This window comes from Falco biarmicus, chromosome 8 (assembly GCF_023638135.1).
Source record: "Falco biarmicus isolate bFalBia1 chromosome 8, bFalBia1.pri, whole genome shotgun sequence".
NCBI lineage: Eukaryota > Metazoa > Chordata > Aves > Falconiformes > Falconidae > Falco > Falco biarmicus.
The window spans coordinates 60,240,478-60,258,282 of record NC_079295.1 but is presented as its reverse complement, the minus strand read 5'-3'; the positions used below and the strand labels follow the sequence as shown (position 1 = coordinate 60,258,282).

The 17,805-nt window shown below is 41.8% G+C and overlaps 1 protein-coding gene across 2 annotated transcripts in view; it reads right to left on the bottom strand.

Annotated features, from left to right (window-relative positions):
• ADAMTS2 (ADAM metallopeptidase with thrombospondin type 1 motif 2) overlaps positions 1-17,805 on the bottom strand; it is a 261,263-nt gene that overhangs the window by 185,460 nt on the left and 57,998 nt on the right. Inside the window, exons 1-2 of one of the 2 annotated variants that reach the window (XM_056349881.1) lie at positions 1,615-1,924; positions 307-668 (exon numbers count right to left, since the gene is read on the bottom strand). The exons of the other annotated variant lie outside the window; for it this stretch is intronic. Coding sequence (XP_056205856.1) covers positions 307-668; positions 1,615-1,702 — 450 coding nt within the window. The 5' untranslated portion in view covers positions 1,703-1,924. Of the gene's footprint in view, positions 1-306; positions 669-1,614; positions 1,925-17,805 lie in introns of those variants that run through there. 2 annotated transcript variants of the gene reach the window in all.

Here is a 17,805-nt window from a genome sequence, read left to right as displayed (position 1 = left end):
CACTTCATCTTCTGTTTCAAAGTGTCAGACACCTCAAGTAACTTTACCACAAACCAATACAAATCCTGGCTTCAGCTGCTCTGTTCCAGAGTAGCTGCCACAGAGCATGTGCTCAAACTTGTAGTGCCACTGTCTGTAAAGAAGTGCCTGGTGCAGCGCAGCTATTCCCACACCAGGGAACATTACTTAATTTGCATTCACAGTTACCATATGAGGTGTGAGTTTCTGACAGTCCACACATTTTATATTTAAAGACTGTAGGAAATTAATGTAATTATCTTTGATAAAATAACAAAAGTAACTTACCAGTCCATCGCAATTGCTGATAGCGACTGAAGCGTTTGGCAAATCAGTGATATCCCCAACATAGAGGCAATTCCCATAGAGAGGTTCAATGTGAGTCTCATCAGAGTCCTCCTGCCATTCAACTGTTGCTCCAGGCGCCACTAGCCTGGAGTTTGGCCGCAACCTGAAGTGAAACTCTCTTCCAAAAACAGTGACATTGTAAAATATTTGCTCATTTGCTGCTTCATGTTGCAAGTCCTCCGCAGCTCTCCTGAAGCGTGCTTTTGGTGGTCCAGACACCAAGTGGGATAGGAACCTGCCCTCTGAATCGGTGCTGGTGGGGATGACAAGGCTGTAATCCTCTATATTCCTCAGAATTGGATCTTTACAGGGACAAAGCAAGAGAGGAAAGAGATACTAGAACTTAAACACATCCTGATGCCGCGGGATTTTTATTCCATTATTCATTAGCGCAGCAGACACTTACATAAGGCGGATGGACACTGCACTCTGTACAGGCACTTCATTCACCAGCACTAAGTGTGCAGAGTTCATTCAAACTTGCCTTTTGCTCCCCAGAACATCAGCCGGCAGCGGGAGCCTCCCCACACCACAAGGACCCCGCACTCCTGCCCATACCGCAGGGTCCCACCACCCTTTACTCACCCAGCCGGGACCCCGCACCCCCCACCCAACCCGGTCAGTGGCCGGGTCACCTCGGGGACTTTGGGGCTACGCAGGTGGCCAGCTGACCCACTCCGGGATCTCGGAGGGGCAGGGGCAGGGGCTCGCTATGCAGGTTGCAAGCCTGCCAGAGAACGGCACGTCCCTCAAACTGCCCCCGGTGCGGCGGGGATGAGCCGGCCGGTGACGGGGAGGGCACGGGCAGCGATCGGCAGCGGTCTCCGCGGGAGCCCCCGGAGTTTCGGACGGCGGCGATGGCCGGGGCAGGAGGAGGAGGAGGCAGACGACCTGCCATGTGCTTCATCCCGCACGGGGAACTCCAGGCACCGAGCCCTGCCCGCCCGCCCGCCGGGGCTCGCCCCCTCCGCGGGGCAGGCTGCGGGCGGCCGCGGGCACCGGCGCAGCGCTGTCACCGCCGGCGGGGCTCCCGCGTCCCTTTCCCCGTCCCCGTCCCCGCCTGCCGCTTGCAGGAAACAACTGGAAACCCGACAAAAGTAGCCGCAGAAGAAGTTCAAGGGGAGCGGAAAGCCGCGGGGCGACGAGCCGCCACTTCGGACGGGCGGGCTGCGAGGCACCGGCGGCGGCAGGGCAGGGCGAGCAGCCCAAAGGCGGCGGGGCGGCCGCGGCGTCGCGGCAGAGACCTACCTCTGTCCCCGGGGCGCCGCAGGGCGCCGGCGGGCAGGGCGAGCGCGCAGCACAGCAGGAGGCAGGCGATGCCCGCCGGAGGGTCCATCGCGGCGGTCCCGGCCCGACGCGGGGGCCGGCGCCCGGGCTGCCCGCAGCCGGCCGAGCGCCGCGCCTCCCGCAGCCGGGGCGGGCCAGGCGGCAGCTCCGCTCCGCGCCGCTCCGCGCCGCTCCGCGCCGCTCAGCGCTGCCCCACGCCCCGCCGCCCGCGCATTCGCCCAGCCGCAGCCGCAGCGGCAGTGGCGGCCGCGCTCCCGGCTCGCAGCGAAGCAGAGACACCAGGAGGCGGCGGGGGTATAATACTGGAAACACAGGGCGTGCAGGAGTGAAGTCAGGCTGATTGACAGAGGCGCTGCCACACGGCGCAGCCGGGCCGAGGGGAGCGGGGACTGCCCGCCCTGCCGCCCCGCCGGGCAGCCCCGAGCGCCGCGCCGCCCCCGGGACCCTGCCGCTGCCGGGACCCTGCCGCTGCCGGCGGCGCTGCCCGGGCCGGGCCCCGGGAGCGGCGATCGGGCTTGGCCGGGCGCGGTTTGCAGCGAGAAGCGGCACCCCGGCGCCGGCCGCTGGGACCAGTGCCCCGCTGCTGGGGCCCGCGGGCTGCGCCGCCCCCGCTCCGGGCTGCGAATTCCCAGGGAACTGGTGGTCCAGGGAGACCAGGGCCAAACCAGGCAAACTTACGGCACCTCGGCGTGAGTTTTGCTGGAGTCTTGGGTTCCCGCTGAAAGCAAGGACCAAATGGAAAAAGTGCCACCAACGCAGACAAGCCGCGATCAGAGATCTTCGTCTGATCGAATACATTACTCCAAGCAGCCATTTCAAGGGAAAAATCATTTGGATTATTTGCTAATAAGACTGAAATTACTTGCTCCAAAGCAACCTTATATTAAGTATCCTGCAAATGGAGAGCCAGACCCTGAAAGCATTCAGGAGTACTATAAATACAATATAGAAAAAGAGCCTTTAAAATAATTAAATAATCAAGAGTGGCCCTTATGGAAAAAACCAAGTTATATTTGTTTCCATATGGCCAGGATAAATGCCATACCACTTATTCCTTTCAGATAATGTAGATATTTACTCAGCTGTTACATTATCATTTGCTGTTTTCACCGCTCTAACCTTGCAGAACCCTAACAGCTCTTCTTGTTCGCCCACTGTCCTCGCCAGTCCATGGCCCCAACTACCACAGGCCACTTCGCACTGTATCTGCATGGATATCCCTCTGGAAATCTGTATGCAATGGCTTCCTGCAGGAAGCTGGTCCTTTGCCAAGGAATTTTCCTGGGTATCCTTCACTCTTCTTGCTCCTTTACAACTAAGGGTCCAATTATTACCTTCCTCCCCTATATTATGAACACAAGTGAAGGGTATAGAACAGTAACAGCTAGATAGTACTGCTCAATGCCAGTGACTAGTTTTTACAGACCCCAAGCCTAATTATGGCAGTATGTGGTTTTGTGCTTGCTTGGTTTGCTGTTCTGGTTTGGTTTTCTCATTTTTTAGGTTAAGGATTAAAAGGGAAAGATTATTCTGAATAGTGGAGTAGATAATTTTTTATATTACATTCAAACATCCCTTTACTTATCTTTTCAAATTACCTCTGCTTGGGATTTCTGGCTGCACCGGGCTTCTCCCAGTTCTTCCTTTTGGTTTGTTTTTCTGTCGGCTTGTATTTTGTTTTGTTTTGTTTGTGAGTCCATATTGAACAGCTTCTCTTACTTAAAATCTCATATACTTTCCTCAGTACATAGCTGGTAAAGTTCCAACTTCATTTTTATTGGACTTATATTTTAAGCTGATGATGTGGCTTTTTTATGTTCCATCCATCCCATCCTGCTCAAATTGAAATAACTTCTGCTTCTAAACTTGAAAGGGAGAAGGATTGGCCCTGTATGTGAAATCCAAGTTCTTATTTGTATATGATGCATCTAGAAAAAAATAAGGAGACAGTATATTGTAGAAACACAAAACAACCCAGCCAATAGTTCTACTAATTAAGATGAATTTTTATCTTGAAAAAAATTGAGGTTAGAAAATATGCTTTAACATGGATAACAGCTGTACTGCACAGTAATGATACAAATAAAAAGAATCAGTAACTGCCTTCATGTAGTTTATTTCTATACAGAAACCAAGTTCTATGTGCATGTTATTATCTTATCGAGGGGAAGGGGGGGGGGGGGGGGCGGGACGAGACCCAAAAGCTCCATGGGCTCCAGGGGTTGGTGGGGCTGTTTTACAACCTTCTTTAAGATTTTAAACAAAACCAAACTGAGAACAAGTGTCAAACAACCAGATCTGCAGTTGGTGTTTCCACTGAACTCACTGGAATAAATCCTGATCCCCCACTAAAGTCAGTGAGAGGTTTTGCCATTGACTTCAACAGAGCGAAGATTTTCTGCAATGGATTCACAATGCCAATTTAGACCAACTGAGGATGTGCCACATGTGCAGCAATGACCCCATTATCCTTCCAGAGGAAAAATGGATCTGTGTTTGACCCTGAGGAGGTGGTCCAAGGCATGCCAACCACCACAGAGCCCAGAATGAGTAAAATTCAAGAAGACAAGTTCTTACATCCCTACTGTAAGTTCTTACATCCCTACTGTAACACTACTACAGCAGAGAAATTCAGGGGAATACCCTCCTCAGAACTAGTTCTTGCCCATTTCCTAAACTATTTGCCCGGGATTCTTGACATGGGCAGTCAAGGTCGCTGCCTAGGTAGGGCCATGCCATGGCTGTCTCCAGCAGGATGCTTCAAATTTTTTTAGAATTAACTAGAAAAATTCAACATTAAATGTATGTACTGCTGCATTACTCATAGTCCACAAACCTCTAAATTAATTGGTATGAATGAAGTCACATCAAGTTTATTTTACTGGAATGAAGGGAGAAGGACTAGATACTGTAACTGTGCTCTGATAGTTTGATCTGAGGGTATGCCTATGCTGCTGCCAAACATGACTACAATCACACAGATGCTTGCCTTTGCTGGAGACAGGCATACAGAAAGGAGAAAATGATGGTATGTGTCCTGAATGAGTACCTAGTCTGAAGGAAAGGTGTTCTAGCAACTTATGCTGAAATATCCAAAGTTATTTTAAACAAGCTAGCTGAGGCATGAACGGCACTATAACTGAACCAACATGGAGTTCAGCACAGACTATCTGAGTATTTACCTGGATTTACAGATCTTCTAGTCCACACCAAGTCTGTGCTATCGATTCCTGTTCTAGCTAGGGTACATCTGTATAAACTGCAGTCAAACCTTCCCTGTGGAGATGTTCTCTCAACATTTAATTTTGCTTAGTAAAATGAAAAGATCCTAAGCTTAAATCACCAACTGCTGCTATGGAAGTATTCAACACACGTATAACTGCACATTGCAACAAGCAACCTTGTAGCTGAGATTTCCAAGATCTCTGTTTTCAAGGGAAAATCCGTCTTTTCCCAATGTTAGCGGGGCTGTGAGGGGAGACGCTGGACTGCAGAACTGTGCGTTCTCCAAAGGGCATGCCATCACCTGAACAGGTAAGAGTCTCCTTACAGCCCTCATGTTCCAAAGGTTTTACATGAGAGGTTCCCCAGAAAGGAGAGTTCTCATTTCTGACCTCCTTATGAGGAGTACAATACCTTTCTGCAAAAGGACTGTAAGTTGCCTGCATTGTTTCTTATGCAGATCATTGTCTTTGATTTCACCCTGAAGTGGTATGCCTACTTTCTGAATATGCAACATTAAAAAAATTAATAAAAAAGAATAAAAATTAAAAGAGCATGCCAGTTCACTTCCTCTACACTTGACATTTCCAGGCTCTATATTATCTGAACCCTTTTGCCATTACATGGCAATATTATATACTACCTATAAAAAAACCCATGTATTTAATGCTAAGTTTGAGGCAGCATATGCTAAAGAGCAGTAACTAAAACTGGAACAGTCCTGCCTTTTCCCCCCTTTACCTGAGCACAGTAATGAAACAATCCATCACAGAAAAAACAGACCAATGTAACAATTAATAAATTACCAAATCATCAAGCTCTTTTTAATAATTTAAGTTCCACTCCTTTTTTAAGAAAGTGCAAAAGAAATATTCTCAGGGAAAAAAAAAAGTTATAAGAAACTAAATTAAAGCAGTAATACCCAGGCTAGTCACTTTGATTCCTGGAGTAAGAAATATGGTATTATTACAAAAAAATATGTACATCTTTAATTGGTAACTAACAAAATCCTCCCTACAACAGGGGAGTTACTGATTGTATGAATATTGATTGACATCTTCTCTGCATGCTCATCCTGAGATTTCTGAGGAACAGCTCCTTAGCCCCCACCAGATTGCCCAGGCAGGCCGGTCGTCAGAAGACTTGGGTGATTCTGCTGAGACAGAAGCCACACAGGACATGCCCCAGAACTTCAGTGGCTTAAGGAAATTTATTGACAAAATTAAGCAGTTACATGGTAGTTTTGAAACCTGTCGCTGCTGGACAATGGGACTTAACTCTCCCTTTAGCTATCTAAGATTCAAGTGTACAGCCTTCCAGGACAGTAAGGAGCAGCAGGCATTCTTCCCAACCTCGCTCCGTGTGTCTGCTGCCCACGTAGGATACCTGCAGCCTGAGACAGTAAAAAGATCAGGCTGCCTGTAAATTGCACGGGCTAAAAGATTAATCTGCCAGATGCTGGCCATATAGGGACCAGCTGTGGACACCTTCGTGGGTCTGTGCTCATTGATAGAACAGGTTCAGATTCCTTCTGCACTGGCCCAAAGCTCCTACCTGACTACAGGCTTGCAGCTGAACTGTATGCACACGTTCATTTGCACTCAGAGGCAGGGGAAGAAGTAAAAAAACCTAGGAGTAGGGATCCAAGTTTCCTTTACCTTCTTTTGTATTTGGTTCAGCCACTTTGTCCTGATTTTGTGGCCCACAGTAAACGTTCCATCTTAATTCCCCTTTACATTTTCTCTGTCAGCATAACACATAAAATTTCATTGTTACCACTTCTTTCACTAAACATCTGTATTTAACTGCTAGTATAATTGTCTTTTGATAAATAGTACAATCCCTCCCCTACGTTTTCACCTTGATTATTTCTGTGCAGATTTATTGCCTCGCTATTAATATTCCAGCCATGTGATTTATCCCAGCATGTTCCCGGAATACTTGCCTTCCCTATATAAATATTTGAATGATCTTAATTTCAACTAATTAGTACTGGGACATTTGATTTCCCTCTTGAAGAATTCTCATTTGTTACTAACCAGTTCCTTTCCAGTTTATGAGATATCTATTTTGAGGGGAGAAAATAGAGTCACTGAACGAACCAAACACTTTTTCAATACTGTTCTACCCTTCTTCATATTGTTCATGTCAATCCAGTGCCAAAATAACTCTCCTAGGTCTCAAATCTCAGAAACATCAAATACACAGTCAGTGACAATAAAGCATTCCCATTCTGCCTGTCAACATGCTTCAGCCTTTAAAGAAAGACAGAATTTATCTAACATCTTATGCCACAAATTTGGGCAAGTCACTACATTCAGATTTGTGCAAGATCTGGGAGACAGAACAAAAGTTAGATGGCCCTAAGATCTGTCACCCTCTGGGCATCTCTTTAACTGTCAGCTTCACCTACAAAGAAAGCTGCGGACAACTAGGCCCCAATCAAGCGGTTTAGATTTTTTTTCCCAGTGCAAATCTAGCTATACGTAATTTTCCCTGAAAAACATCTAGCAAGTTTGGCCGAAATATTTTGGCTGTGTGCACTGCAGCTTTTTAAAAGGAGAAGAATCAACATCTTCCAGAAGAAACATGTCTGGAGGAAAAACATGTTTCTAGTCAACATATTAATTTATTGTTGAGAAAGAATTTTGACGGAGCAGTTTCAACCAGCCATACTTACAAATTGTTCTGCTAGAAAGAAATCATCTCAGAAGCATTTCAGCCATGCAGACTTCTTCACCCTCCAGAAAAAACCACACCACTCATTTTCACTGATTCACCCACTGCTGACAACATTAATCGGTTGTTCCGTCTAAGCATTGTTTCAGTGAGTAAGGATACACATGAGGAGTATACATTAAGAAACAAAGCAAAAATATTCTTTACAACTGCTAGAAAATGCCTCTGAAATATTTTTATATAAATCTAATTGAGTACAGACAAAAAGCAGGACTTTCCCCAAATGCATGAGTTAAGAAACATGAGAAATTTTTAAATTAAGCCTTATAAGATCTTCAGATTCAATTCTCTCTTCAAATAAAACAAATTCTGCTTTCCAGTTGCCTATTTCACAGCTGTAACTCTGATAATAGGACATCTTAGTAATTTATATCTTCACTAAAAACAAATACCCATTTCAAAGAGACCAGGAGATTTTCCAGCCTCAGAATCATTATTTGTATATTCGTATTGAAGTAGTGCCTAGAAGGCCCAGTGGAGACTGAGCTCTATTGAGTTACTAAGACAGTGAAGAAAGTGACCTGCCTAAGTACAAAGTTCAGTGCAGCAGTTCAGTGAAACAAGTAGAAAAATAAGGATTTTCATACCAAAATCACGACAGGTGGTATAATCTTTCAAAAAGTCACCCCCGCAATCCTTATCTATTACTTGTAGACACACTTTTCAAATAGTATTTATTCTTTATGTCTATAAACAGTTTATCTGAATAATTATTACCTTTAACAACAGAAGTCTCAAGCTCTTTCCTTTCTCCCTTCTCACCGCCTACACTACCACCTCGAGAGATGCCATGCATTTGCAACTTAGCCTTTTTTTTTTTCCCTCCCTTAATCATGCTTTCTGGGAGCTACAAAGCTGAAAGGGACAAAAACCGTAAATAATTGTATCTTCAGAGATGAGTTTAAGCTTTAAGCAGTGGCAGAAATACTGAGTTCATATGCCAGCATTGTGCTTGATCAGAAAAGTCTTTACAAATTAGGTTAAGGAAAATTTACTGCTATACAGAATCCTTTATTCTAAGAGGTTTTTCATCAGTCACAAAAATGATAAAATTTCTGTAGCTGCCGTTTAAGTATATAAGTAACTCAGAAGGAAAAGCACAGGAGATTACTGGGATCTTGTCCAATATGGAATATGCAGCCTCAAGTCAAACAAGCTCAGAAGGTTCATGGAATTTGACTCAGTGAGAACTGCCAACTCAGGGGGAAGGTCACAATCACAGAGCCTAAAAGATAGAGGAAAACACTTCTCAGGCAGTCAGGAGATGGAAAATTTTGGGGAATGTGCATTTTCTACCTTTATAATAGGAGATTTGTGTTGGAGTTGTGAATTTTGCATTTCCTCTAGCTCCAGTCTCCAAGTCTGCCAAATTATGTGACATTGCGCATGGAATCTCTGCCTCATCCTTCAGTCATTCAGATGAAGAAATGAGGGCAGGGATTATTTAGGAATATTTTAAAGCAAGCCTCTTGCATCATTTGTCACTGAGAAAAACTCAAGACAAGGACTAAGACTAGAGTAATTCCTGTTCACCTTTGTAGTGCAGAAATTGAGTCCTATGACTGCCTTTTTTTTAACCCCAGAACAGAACTTACTCGAGTGTGAGTTGGCACTCCTAGAGTGTACTATAAATTGTGTCACACCAGCATTGAAAGAAAATAGCATGGAAAATCTCTAGTAAGCCCAGGGCTATTATTGAAACACATGCAGTAAAACAACCAAATGTTTCTGGCTGTTCTTCAGCTTATTCTTCAAATGACATGATAGGGTCTAGTCTGTAATATGAATAGCTCTAACTTGGGTAAGCATGCTGTATGTTTGCCTTATAAACTAATAAAGCCGAGGTTATGCAAAAAATTGTTGCAGCTTAAGAAAGTCCAGTTTAGTGGAAATAATAAAGCAAGTTCACAGAAATGGAAATTTAAGGAAACACATTCAGAAAGCATAATAAGAAACAATTTTCACCTGAAAATTCAAAGCTGTAGAAAGCTGGCTTGGTGCAGCAAATGCAAATCATACATTAGGCATTTCAGAGCCCCAAGGGAACAAAGGGAAAATCTGGATGTTTCTAATGACCTTCTTCATTTCACAAATGTAATAAAATCACTTTCAAACAGATACCTAATGTTTCACAAATTTATAGCTGGCTTTTGCTCCACTTTCAACCAATAGCTGACAAGTAGACTGCAGTGTTCAGTCCATGACCTGAAAGCTTGTTAGCAGCCTTCCTTGTTCTTTGGTTCTTTGTATTGATTTCAGAGTATCACAGGGAGTATCTTATGATTGTTCCTGTCCTTTATAGACATATAAATCAAGAGTAAATTCACTGAACTCAGAGTTGTGACCCTCATGTGAAATGGATGTTAATACAATCAGAATCACCTACTGACAATGTGTTTTTGAATTATTTCAGCCTGCTGTGCTTATAGCATCCCAGCCTCTAACATGTAGGTTTTGACAATTATTTAACGTGCATTTCATAGTCAGACAGCAAAGAATCCCTAAACACAGAAGCAGGTGAAAAACATGAAGTATGTCTACTAAATGTGATACCCCACAGTTTATTTCCTCAGCCATCATGTGGTAATTTGGGGGCTTTGGGGCTGCCTGAGTTTCAAAATAGTTAACCAACCACAGCGTAGTATTTTATCAATCTGTTTTCATTCTCACAGTAATGATGTGATACTACATAAGGGATACTGTATCAATGATCAAAGTGCATATGCTTTGCATTCCCTGACAATCTTTCCACCTATCGTAACTTCTGGATTCTGTCTTCTTTAGGCAGTGTGATACATGAATTACTGAACTTCAAAAGCGGTCCGTGTATCTTGTCTGTGTCGAAGATGAATTCTTTAAAAGCAGGAACAACTCTTTAATTTCTGATCTGTCTATGTTCACAAGTGTGAGGCTTGTTCATTTCTCCAAAGCACTTCTGAAAACAGCACAGCAGACCTGCAGGACTCCCTGCAGCTTTCTGCAGCTAGAAGGCATGTTTTGGTTGAGCAGACAGAGCCATCAGCCACCAGAAATAGCTGTGCCTTTCATTTGCATATTTGCTTCTAGCATTCCTGTTTACAACTGTTGATTATTCTTGCACACAGTCCTGCTAGGGAAGTGCCTGAGTACTAAAATGACAAATTCTTGCAATGAAACAGTAGGTAAAATGACATCTGTCTCTTAATTACAACTGATGCAATTCTTGATAGAACATGTCTACCTAATGTCTTACAGTTTAATAAAACTGTAAAATATCCATCATCATTAGATGACATATTACAAAAATATTTAAACAGGACTAAATTATAAATAATCTTTCTACACTGAACTTTGGGCAAGTTCTGTGGAGACTGAGAACTTCTGTTGAATAGAGTACAGAACAACACACACCCTGCCTAAACACGGTCGGTCTGTCATTGCTGGTCAGACTGAAGGCACCAAAACAGGCCAATGAATCAGTCAGACTATCAGTTTTGTAGACTCCAGGCTTCTGGCCTTCTCTGGAAACATTCCATACACTACAGAAGAGAATTAAGTTGGTTTTCCTTTTAAATCAAACCTACACAGGCTCGTAATCCATCAGGCAACTTCACAGCATATACACATCTGCATAATCCTCCTGAAGTTGCATAACTCTCCAGCTGTCCTCATAAGAGGGATTTCATTCTGTGCCTGACAGGTTTTGCAAGAAATACATGTTCTGTAGAATATGTGCGTACTGATGTGCATGATACTGAGGAGGATTCTTAAAACTAATCAGTTTTTAATCTCTGTACCTTCCTTTTGTAAAACCTGCCTTCAGGGTGGTTGTGTACACACAAACACAGATGCACAAACGAAGAAACTTGTATCAACTCCTTCGGTTCTAGAAGTGACTCTGGTTAAAATTTTTAACAAGAGCCAAATATTCTTCTGAATTATATCTTCTCTTAGAAACACGCTTGAAATAATCTATAGAAATGTTATGCGTATCATGTCAGCTGGCAGTACTTAATTTAATAATTTAGTACAATAGTAATCATGGGACATCTCACATAGAGTGCTAAAATGTATGTAGAATCTTTACAGTTTTCAGTATTATAGCCATTTTCTAATAATGGTAAAGCCCAAACTCTATCCTGTTTTACATAAATTAATCAAAAGCACAGACTTCACCATAGTTTGTTGTAGTTCTGGGATCTTACAAACCATTCAGGCACTAACATCAGTAACAATTCTTTTCTTAACCCCAGAGCCATACTACAGGTAGTGTTTGAACAGTTTTTTAGATTCCTGACTGGCTGTCTTAGGAAGAAATAACTCTGAGTAAATTATACTGATTATAAAATACATCAAGAGCAAACAAAAGTGGAAATGCAGTTGTAGCACAAACCATACACAAATCTGACTTTGTCTACATGGAAAAATGAATCTTCTTAGAGAGTTACAAATACCATCTCCATGATTCCTTCATCCCTTCACTCTAAGCTGTTACTCAAACATTACTTGCTACTGGATATGTATGCATCAAAAATATGAGCAATTCTGATTTTGAGGGACAAGGGAAAAACAGCTGCTTTTTAGTGTATTCAAGAAATCTACAGTATTTCTTCCCCCAGGTGGCATTGTATTGTAGCTAGTAGCTGCCAAGTTCTGTTGGAAGAGAGAAAAGAAAATGCTCCTTACAACCAGTCTGAGTAAGTATTTCTCTTTTCCAAGGTTACTAAGACAAAGAGTTGCTTCATTCTTTTCCAAGTTTGTTTAGAATTTTCTGTATTTCAGTGTTACACCTGTCTTGCTTACTGATGGTGCTCTCCCTGGCTTCATCCTTTAAATTCAGTTTTAGCACAGACATTGCCATGATATCGTACAAGCTCAAAGCTTTTCATGAAGTTTATATTCTCTCCTGTTTTTAATTGGACATGGCAAGCACGAGAGGAAAAGGGAAATAATCTTCAAAACAAAATGCAAATCTAATGGTAACTGAAGGATGGGCAGTACCTGGCAAGTGCCTAAAAATTCTGCTCTCAAACTTGAAGGGAGGACTGCAGTGCAACCTGAGCTGCTGGTGACCAGTGTTACTACATAAACTGATATTCACATGGCTCTGACCTTTACTAAGGCCTAACTGAAAATAGTTCTCAAAGCTCTCTGAGGCCATTAACTAACTAGATTTGAATTTTGCAGTTCAACCTCTTACAACTTTAATATGATTATGACAATATCAGTATTAGAGAGGATTAATGTACAGATTCTCTAAAGAAAATATGCCATTGGCAATTGCAGTGAATTAAGAGCCACGATTATAAGTAATTATTTGAATCACTGTAATGCCAAGTAGATTCAAACAAGACCAGATAATATTGTGCTAAATCCTATTAAATACAGTAAACAACTCACTATTTTGTACACATCTTACTGTTTACATAAACAAGACATAATAAATGTGGTAAGAAAATCACTGGCAGGGAGTGAGGGTATAACTTGCCTACATTCATACAGCAGGTCAGCTGAAAAATCAAGAATAGAATACAAGTCTCAATGGACCATGTAATCATTACCTCAGAACATAATCTAACATTACCATAATGAATCTGCATTTCACTTGGATAAACATTTGTTCACTGTTACAAGATTTGGTAATTTGGTACATCAGAACAGTGAAAGAACATGCAACTTACATTAAACATCTGCATTCAATCCTTTCTTAGATATTACTTCACATTAGATGTTGATCAAACAGTATTTTAAATGAGGCAAGAAATGAAAAAGGGAAAACGTACACATCATATGCTAAATACTTATACACTGAGAAAAGCAAAAAAAAAATATTGATTCTTGTTTTAAGGTCAGCCATGTGCCTTCACCCTAATAGGGCTAATTACAAAAGAAAAAAATTGGCCGCTGCTGTTATAATCATTAAATGCTGCTTAGTCAAACTGTCACATTCATAATGAAACTATTTTACTTAGTTTAATATTTAAGTTAACCCAAAATACCCAGCTATTACCCTTTATGTACTAATGCTCCTGCATGTTACATGGTGTTTCTCTTCACAACAAAAGAGAAGTTGAGCTCCATGGACCTGCACTCAGAAACTACAGGATCTGCCATCATGCGAACTTGACATGAGATTTCAAGGCAAAGGTCATCTCCTTCTCAGCACCATCCCCATCTCATTCAACAGGCTTCTGAACCCACAGTTTCCATCTTCTTCCTAGGAACTATTTAGCTGCGCAGGGGTTCATATTTTTTCATTCCTGACATGACATTTTAAATTGTTTAAACTGAGGGACCAGAGAGATTGTCATTGTAACCAATCTGCAGGTATTCAGATCTCTCACACACATACCGCATGGCTGCTTGGAACATCATGGCAACGGCAGTAATAGAAGGTTGGATAATACTGATGAAAAAAAGCTTGCATATTTATTTTAGAATAAGGCATCAAGGGAAATTAAAATTGATCTGAAAGTTCAGCAATCAATTTGGGTTTGAATACAAGATTGTTTGGAGGCTCATCCACTTTTTACTCTGCAAGCTGATCTTGCATCTGCCCATTTTCTCTCTGTGCACACTATTGAGACAAAGATACAGCTTACTGTGAGCAAGTCTATGATGTGCTATCCACTGCAAAAGAACTGGAAGAAAATGTTGAGTTTTTTTCAATTAAGACAGAGGAGCAGACATTTCCGACTGAGACGCAGCAGATGGCTGCCAGAAAATGGTAAAGAATCCAGGAAGATGAAGGGCGAGGCAGCCTGTGGGCTTTGGAAAAGAGACAAGAAACCAAGAGCAAATAAAGTGTTCTGTATATGCGGGGCAGAAAGGTTTTGAGTGGCAAAAGTGTGTAGGACTCTGTCTTCATGCACTTTTGCTGGCATCCTTTTGGTCCTGCTTCAGTAAGCTTCCCGTTGCAAATTCAATTCTAAACACAAGTGCTGCACGTCAGCAATAATTTAGCATTCCACATATGACAAGGAAATGTGTCTATAAGTGCTCTGCTCTGGCCTTTTTGGCCTTTTTTCAATACAACTGTAACTGGAGCTGTATTTCCTGGGAAAGGTGGCCTTATTCTGGTACAGCAGTACTGCAAATACTTTTCTTAATATTGAAAACAGTTAGCATTGGAAGGGTTTAGACAATTCCACAGGAAACCCATCTAGCTGTGGAGCTTAAGAAACATTTTATTAGCAGTACTAACAACCTTTATAATAATAATAGGCAAAGTCAGTACTTCCGTTCATTTACGTTAGAAGGTGTTGATACAGATGCTTTCTTTGGCAAGATATGTTATTGTAATGATCACATTTCAGAAGGGTGGGAGAGGAATTTCTTCTGTAGCTATCTAAAAATAGTTTTTGAGATATCCCAAATGCAAGCGTTTTTAGCTTCTCATTCTGAATCGTTCTGCAGTTGCTTATCTGAAGCCTCAAGATAAAATGTAATCAGATGCAGTAACACAGGACTGCACATCAGAGTTCAGAAGTATATTATTTGATCATGGCTGGGGTTCAGTGTGTTATGATTAGAATGTGTCCCCATTCTGGGGACTTTTTTGGCACTGATTTCTAGAGTTCATAACATCTTCATAGGGAGCTAGATTTTCAGCATAGCTCAGCTCCCATTTCAGAGTCTCGGCAGAATAACCATGTTTTCTGAGGAGTCCAGCACCCTGATGTTCTCAGCCTTCTCCAAGGCAATGGCAAGCTGCTTTGTAATCCAATTCCTTTTCATCAAAACACAACAAATCCAGGCATTGCTGACTGATTACAGCCCCCAAACAATCCTCTCCAGTAAAAATACCCATTCATAGTATTTGATTGTATGAAAAGCTATTGTTTCCTCCTTAATCCATTGAATATCTAAGGTGATTATTTCAAAATTAAGAATGCTGTGAATGCAAAATACAAAATTCAACAGCTCTGTGAGCTGGTTTATAAACAAGTCCCAAACTTACCATACACCAAACGCAAAGAATAGTTATTGCAGGGGGTAATATTCACCACTTATGGGAAAAAAAGACATGAGTTTTCACAGTCTTCCTCATGGACCACAAGGTCTCATCAGTATTTACTAATCCACTTAAAGTGATTTTGTACATTTCTTTTGGCACACACACAAAAATAAAAACACCTTGTATACATCTTCTGAATGTAATTCAGTAGCTGAAACTATATCGTGTGGTCATTCAAATCTTTGAAGGTAGCTTGTATTTACTGCATTGATCCTCCTCAAGACCCATGGCCTTGCACGAGATATATTAAAGGCAACTCAGCGGTGTGCCTGCTTTTGCATATTAACTAGACAAAGTTCTCCTTTAGCTCAAAGATGATACGTACATGGTTGGGAGGATAAGAACAGCCACTTCCACCATCAATTGTTAGCAATGGCATTCAACCAAGTAGTGATTCTTAAACCTCTGTATTGGCCATACCACAATATTTACAGAAACAATTTGTTCACAGTCTCTACTGTTTGTTGGAAGCTATTGTAAAAATTACGCTACTGGGAAGCTTGCTAGATATCCTCTATTATACAGAACAACCCACATTACAATCCCAAATCCTACGTTTCTTATTAAAAGCAAGCAGAATGTTACTTTCTCCATATTTTCTCACCTGCAAGCAGCTGCTCAAGGCCTTCAAAACATTATCATGAAGCTGATTTACATTTCTGCATTAGATGAAAGGGACATCCAGGGGAAGACTGGCTGTAAACACACACATACCCTTGAGATTTATTTTCTTTTTTAGTTGCATTTCATTTCTGTACAGTTTCTTCTTTCTGCAGTAGAACATTTCATTTTATCTATCAGAAGTGCACTACTGGTATGAAAGCAAGAGAGGGAACCTAAAACTCATGTAAAGGTAAAGGATGCCAGCGGCTCACAAACAGCAGGAATCAGCAAAGCGAGGCTGTGCTTTATTTTACTGGAGGCTGATGGAGCAACAGCATGAGACACACAGCTCTCACCAACTTCACGGAATAACATGGAGAAAACTTCCACAAAGACACTCTGGTCGTACCTCCCACTGTTGTAGGAACACAGTCTGAATCTGGACTCTTGTTTTTATTGGCATCTTGATTAATTCTATAGAGCAATCAAAGTAATTTGTTCCAACTGTTTTCTTCCAAAACAACTCACATTCACTGCCACACCTTTGACAAAAACCCAAATTGTTAACAAATGGCTGAGGTCTCAGTCACAATTAAAACAATTGTGAAGCGGAAATAATAGTAACAGAAACACAGCCCAATCCAATTCTTGCTGGGGTAAATTATTCCTGCAGAGACGTGGAATTGTAACCCAAGGGTATGCAATGACTTTTTGTTATTTGGCTCAGTGATCTCTCACAAACTAAGAAGTATGACTGCAAAGTAGTGCTGCTGGTATTTATTAGCATCAATGCCCTCTAATAGCTGGCGTACAGACTGAGTGGCACAGTACTGTTCCTGTGGAGTTCTACCTTAAAAACACAAGCTTTTCCTGTTCAATTTAAAGCATGTATGACATACAGTAATTGCCTGTCTTGATTGCAACATATGGTTACTGGTGAGCACTTCCCAACAGCTGGCATGACCGACTTGTGGCAAAGGATTTTAAATCAGACATGCCCATGTTTCAAAAACTTATGTGCACTTACTTCTCAAAAGATGTCATTTGCATCATCCACACTGAGGCACAGCCAAGCATCAAACAAAAAGTTTGGGAATAAACACACTGCCTTTCTGATAATATGAGATTAGCTGCCATTCTGTTCACTTACAGAACAGATGTTCAGCTTCCTAGTCACCTAAAATCATCCTCCAGGAATGCATGATTTATATCTAGCTGCCTGTATTTAAAACATTGTGCATGGACAGCAGATTCATTAACAGATTCAAATAGCTCACAACATACAAGATGGCAATTGTTACTTTTGTATCTAGGTGTTTAGTAAAGAAATTGCTGGAAAGTATATGGAATTGCTGATGTTTTTAATGACAAGGGACACAAATGTCAAGAATGAAGTATATAATCATAGTGAAAAAATATGTAATTCTGAAGTATATGCACTTCATACTGAAATATACACTGAAAGTACCAGCTATAAATGAATTTTCAAAATTAAATACCCTGCAAGGCTCAGGTGTCCTGGAAAATGTTATCTTTCAATTCACCAACTTCTTGTCTTGAATTACACAATGACCATAGCAGCTGGTTTTCTA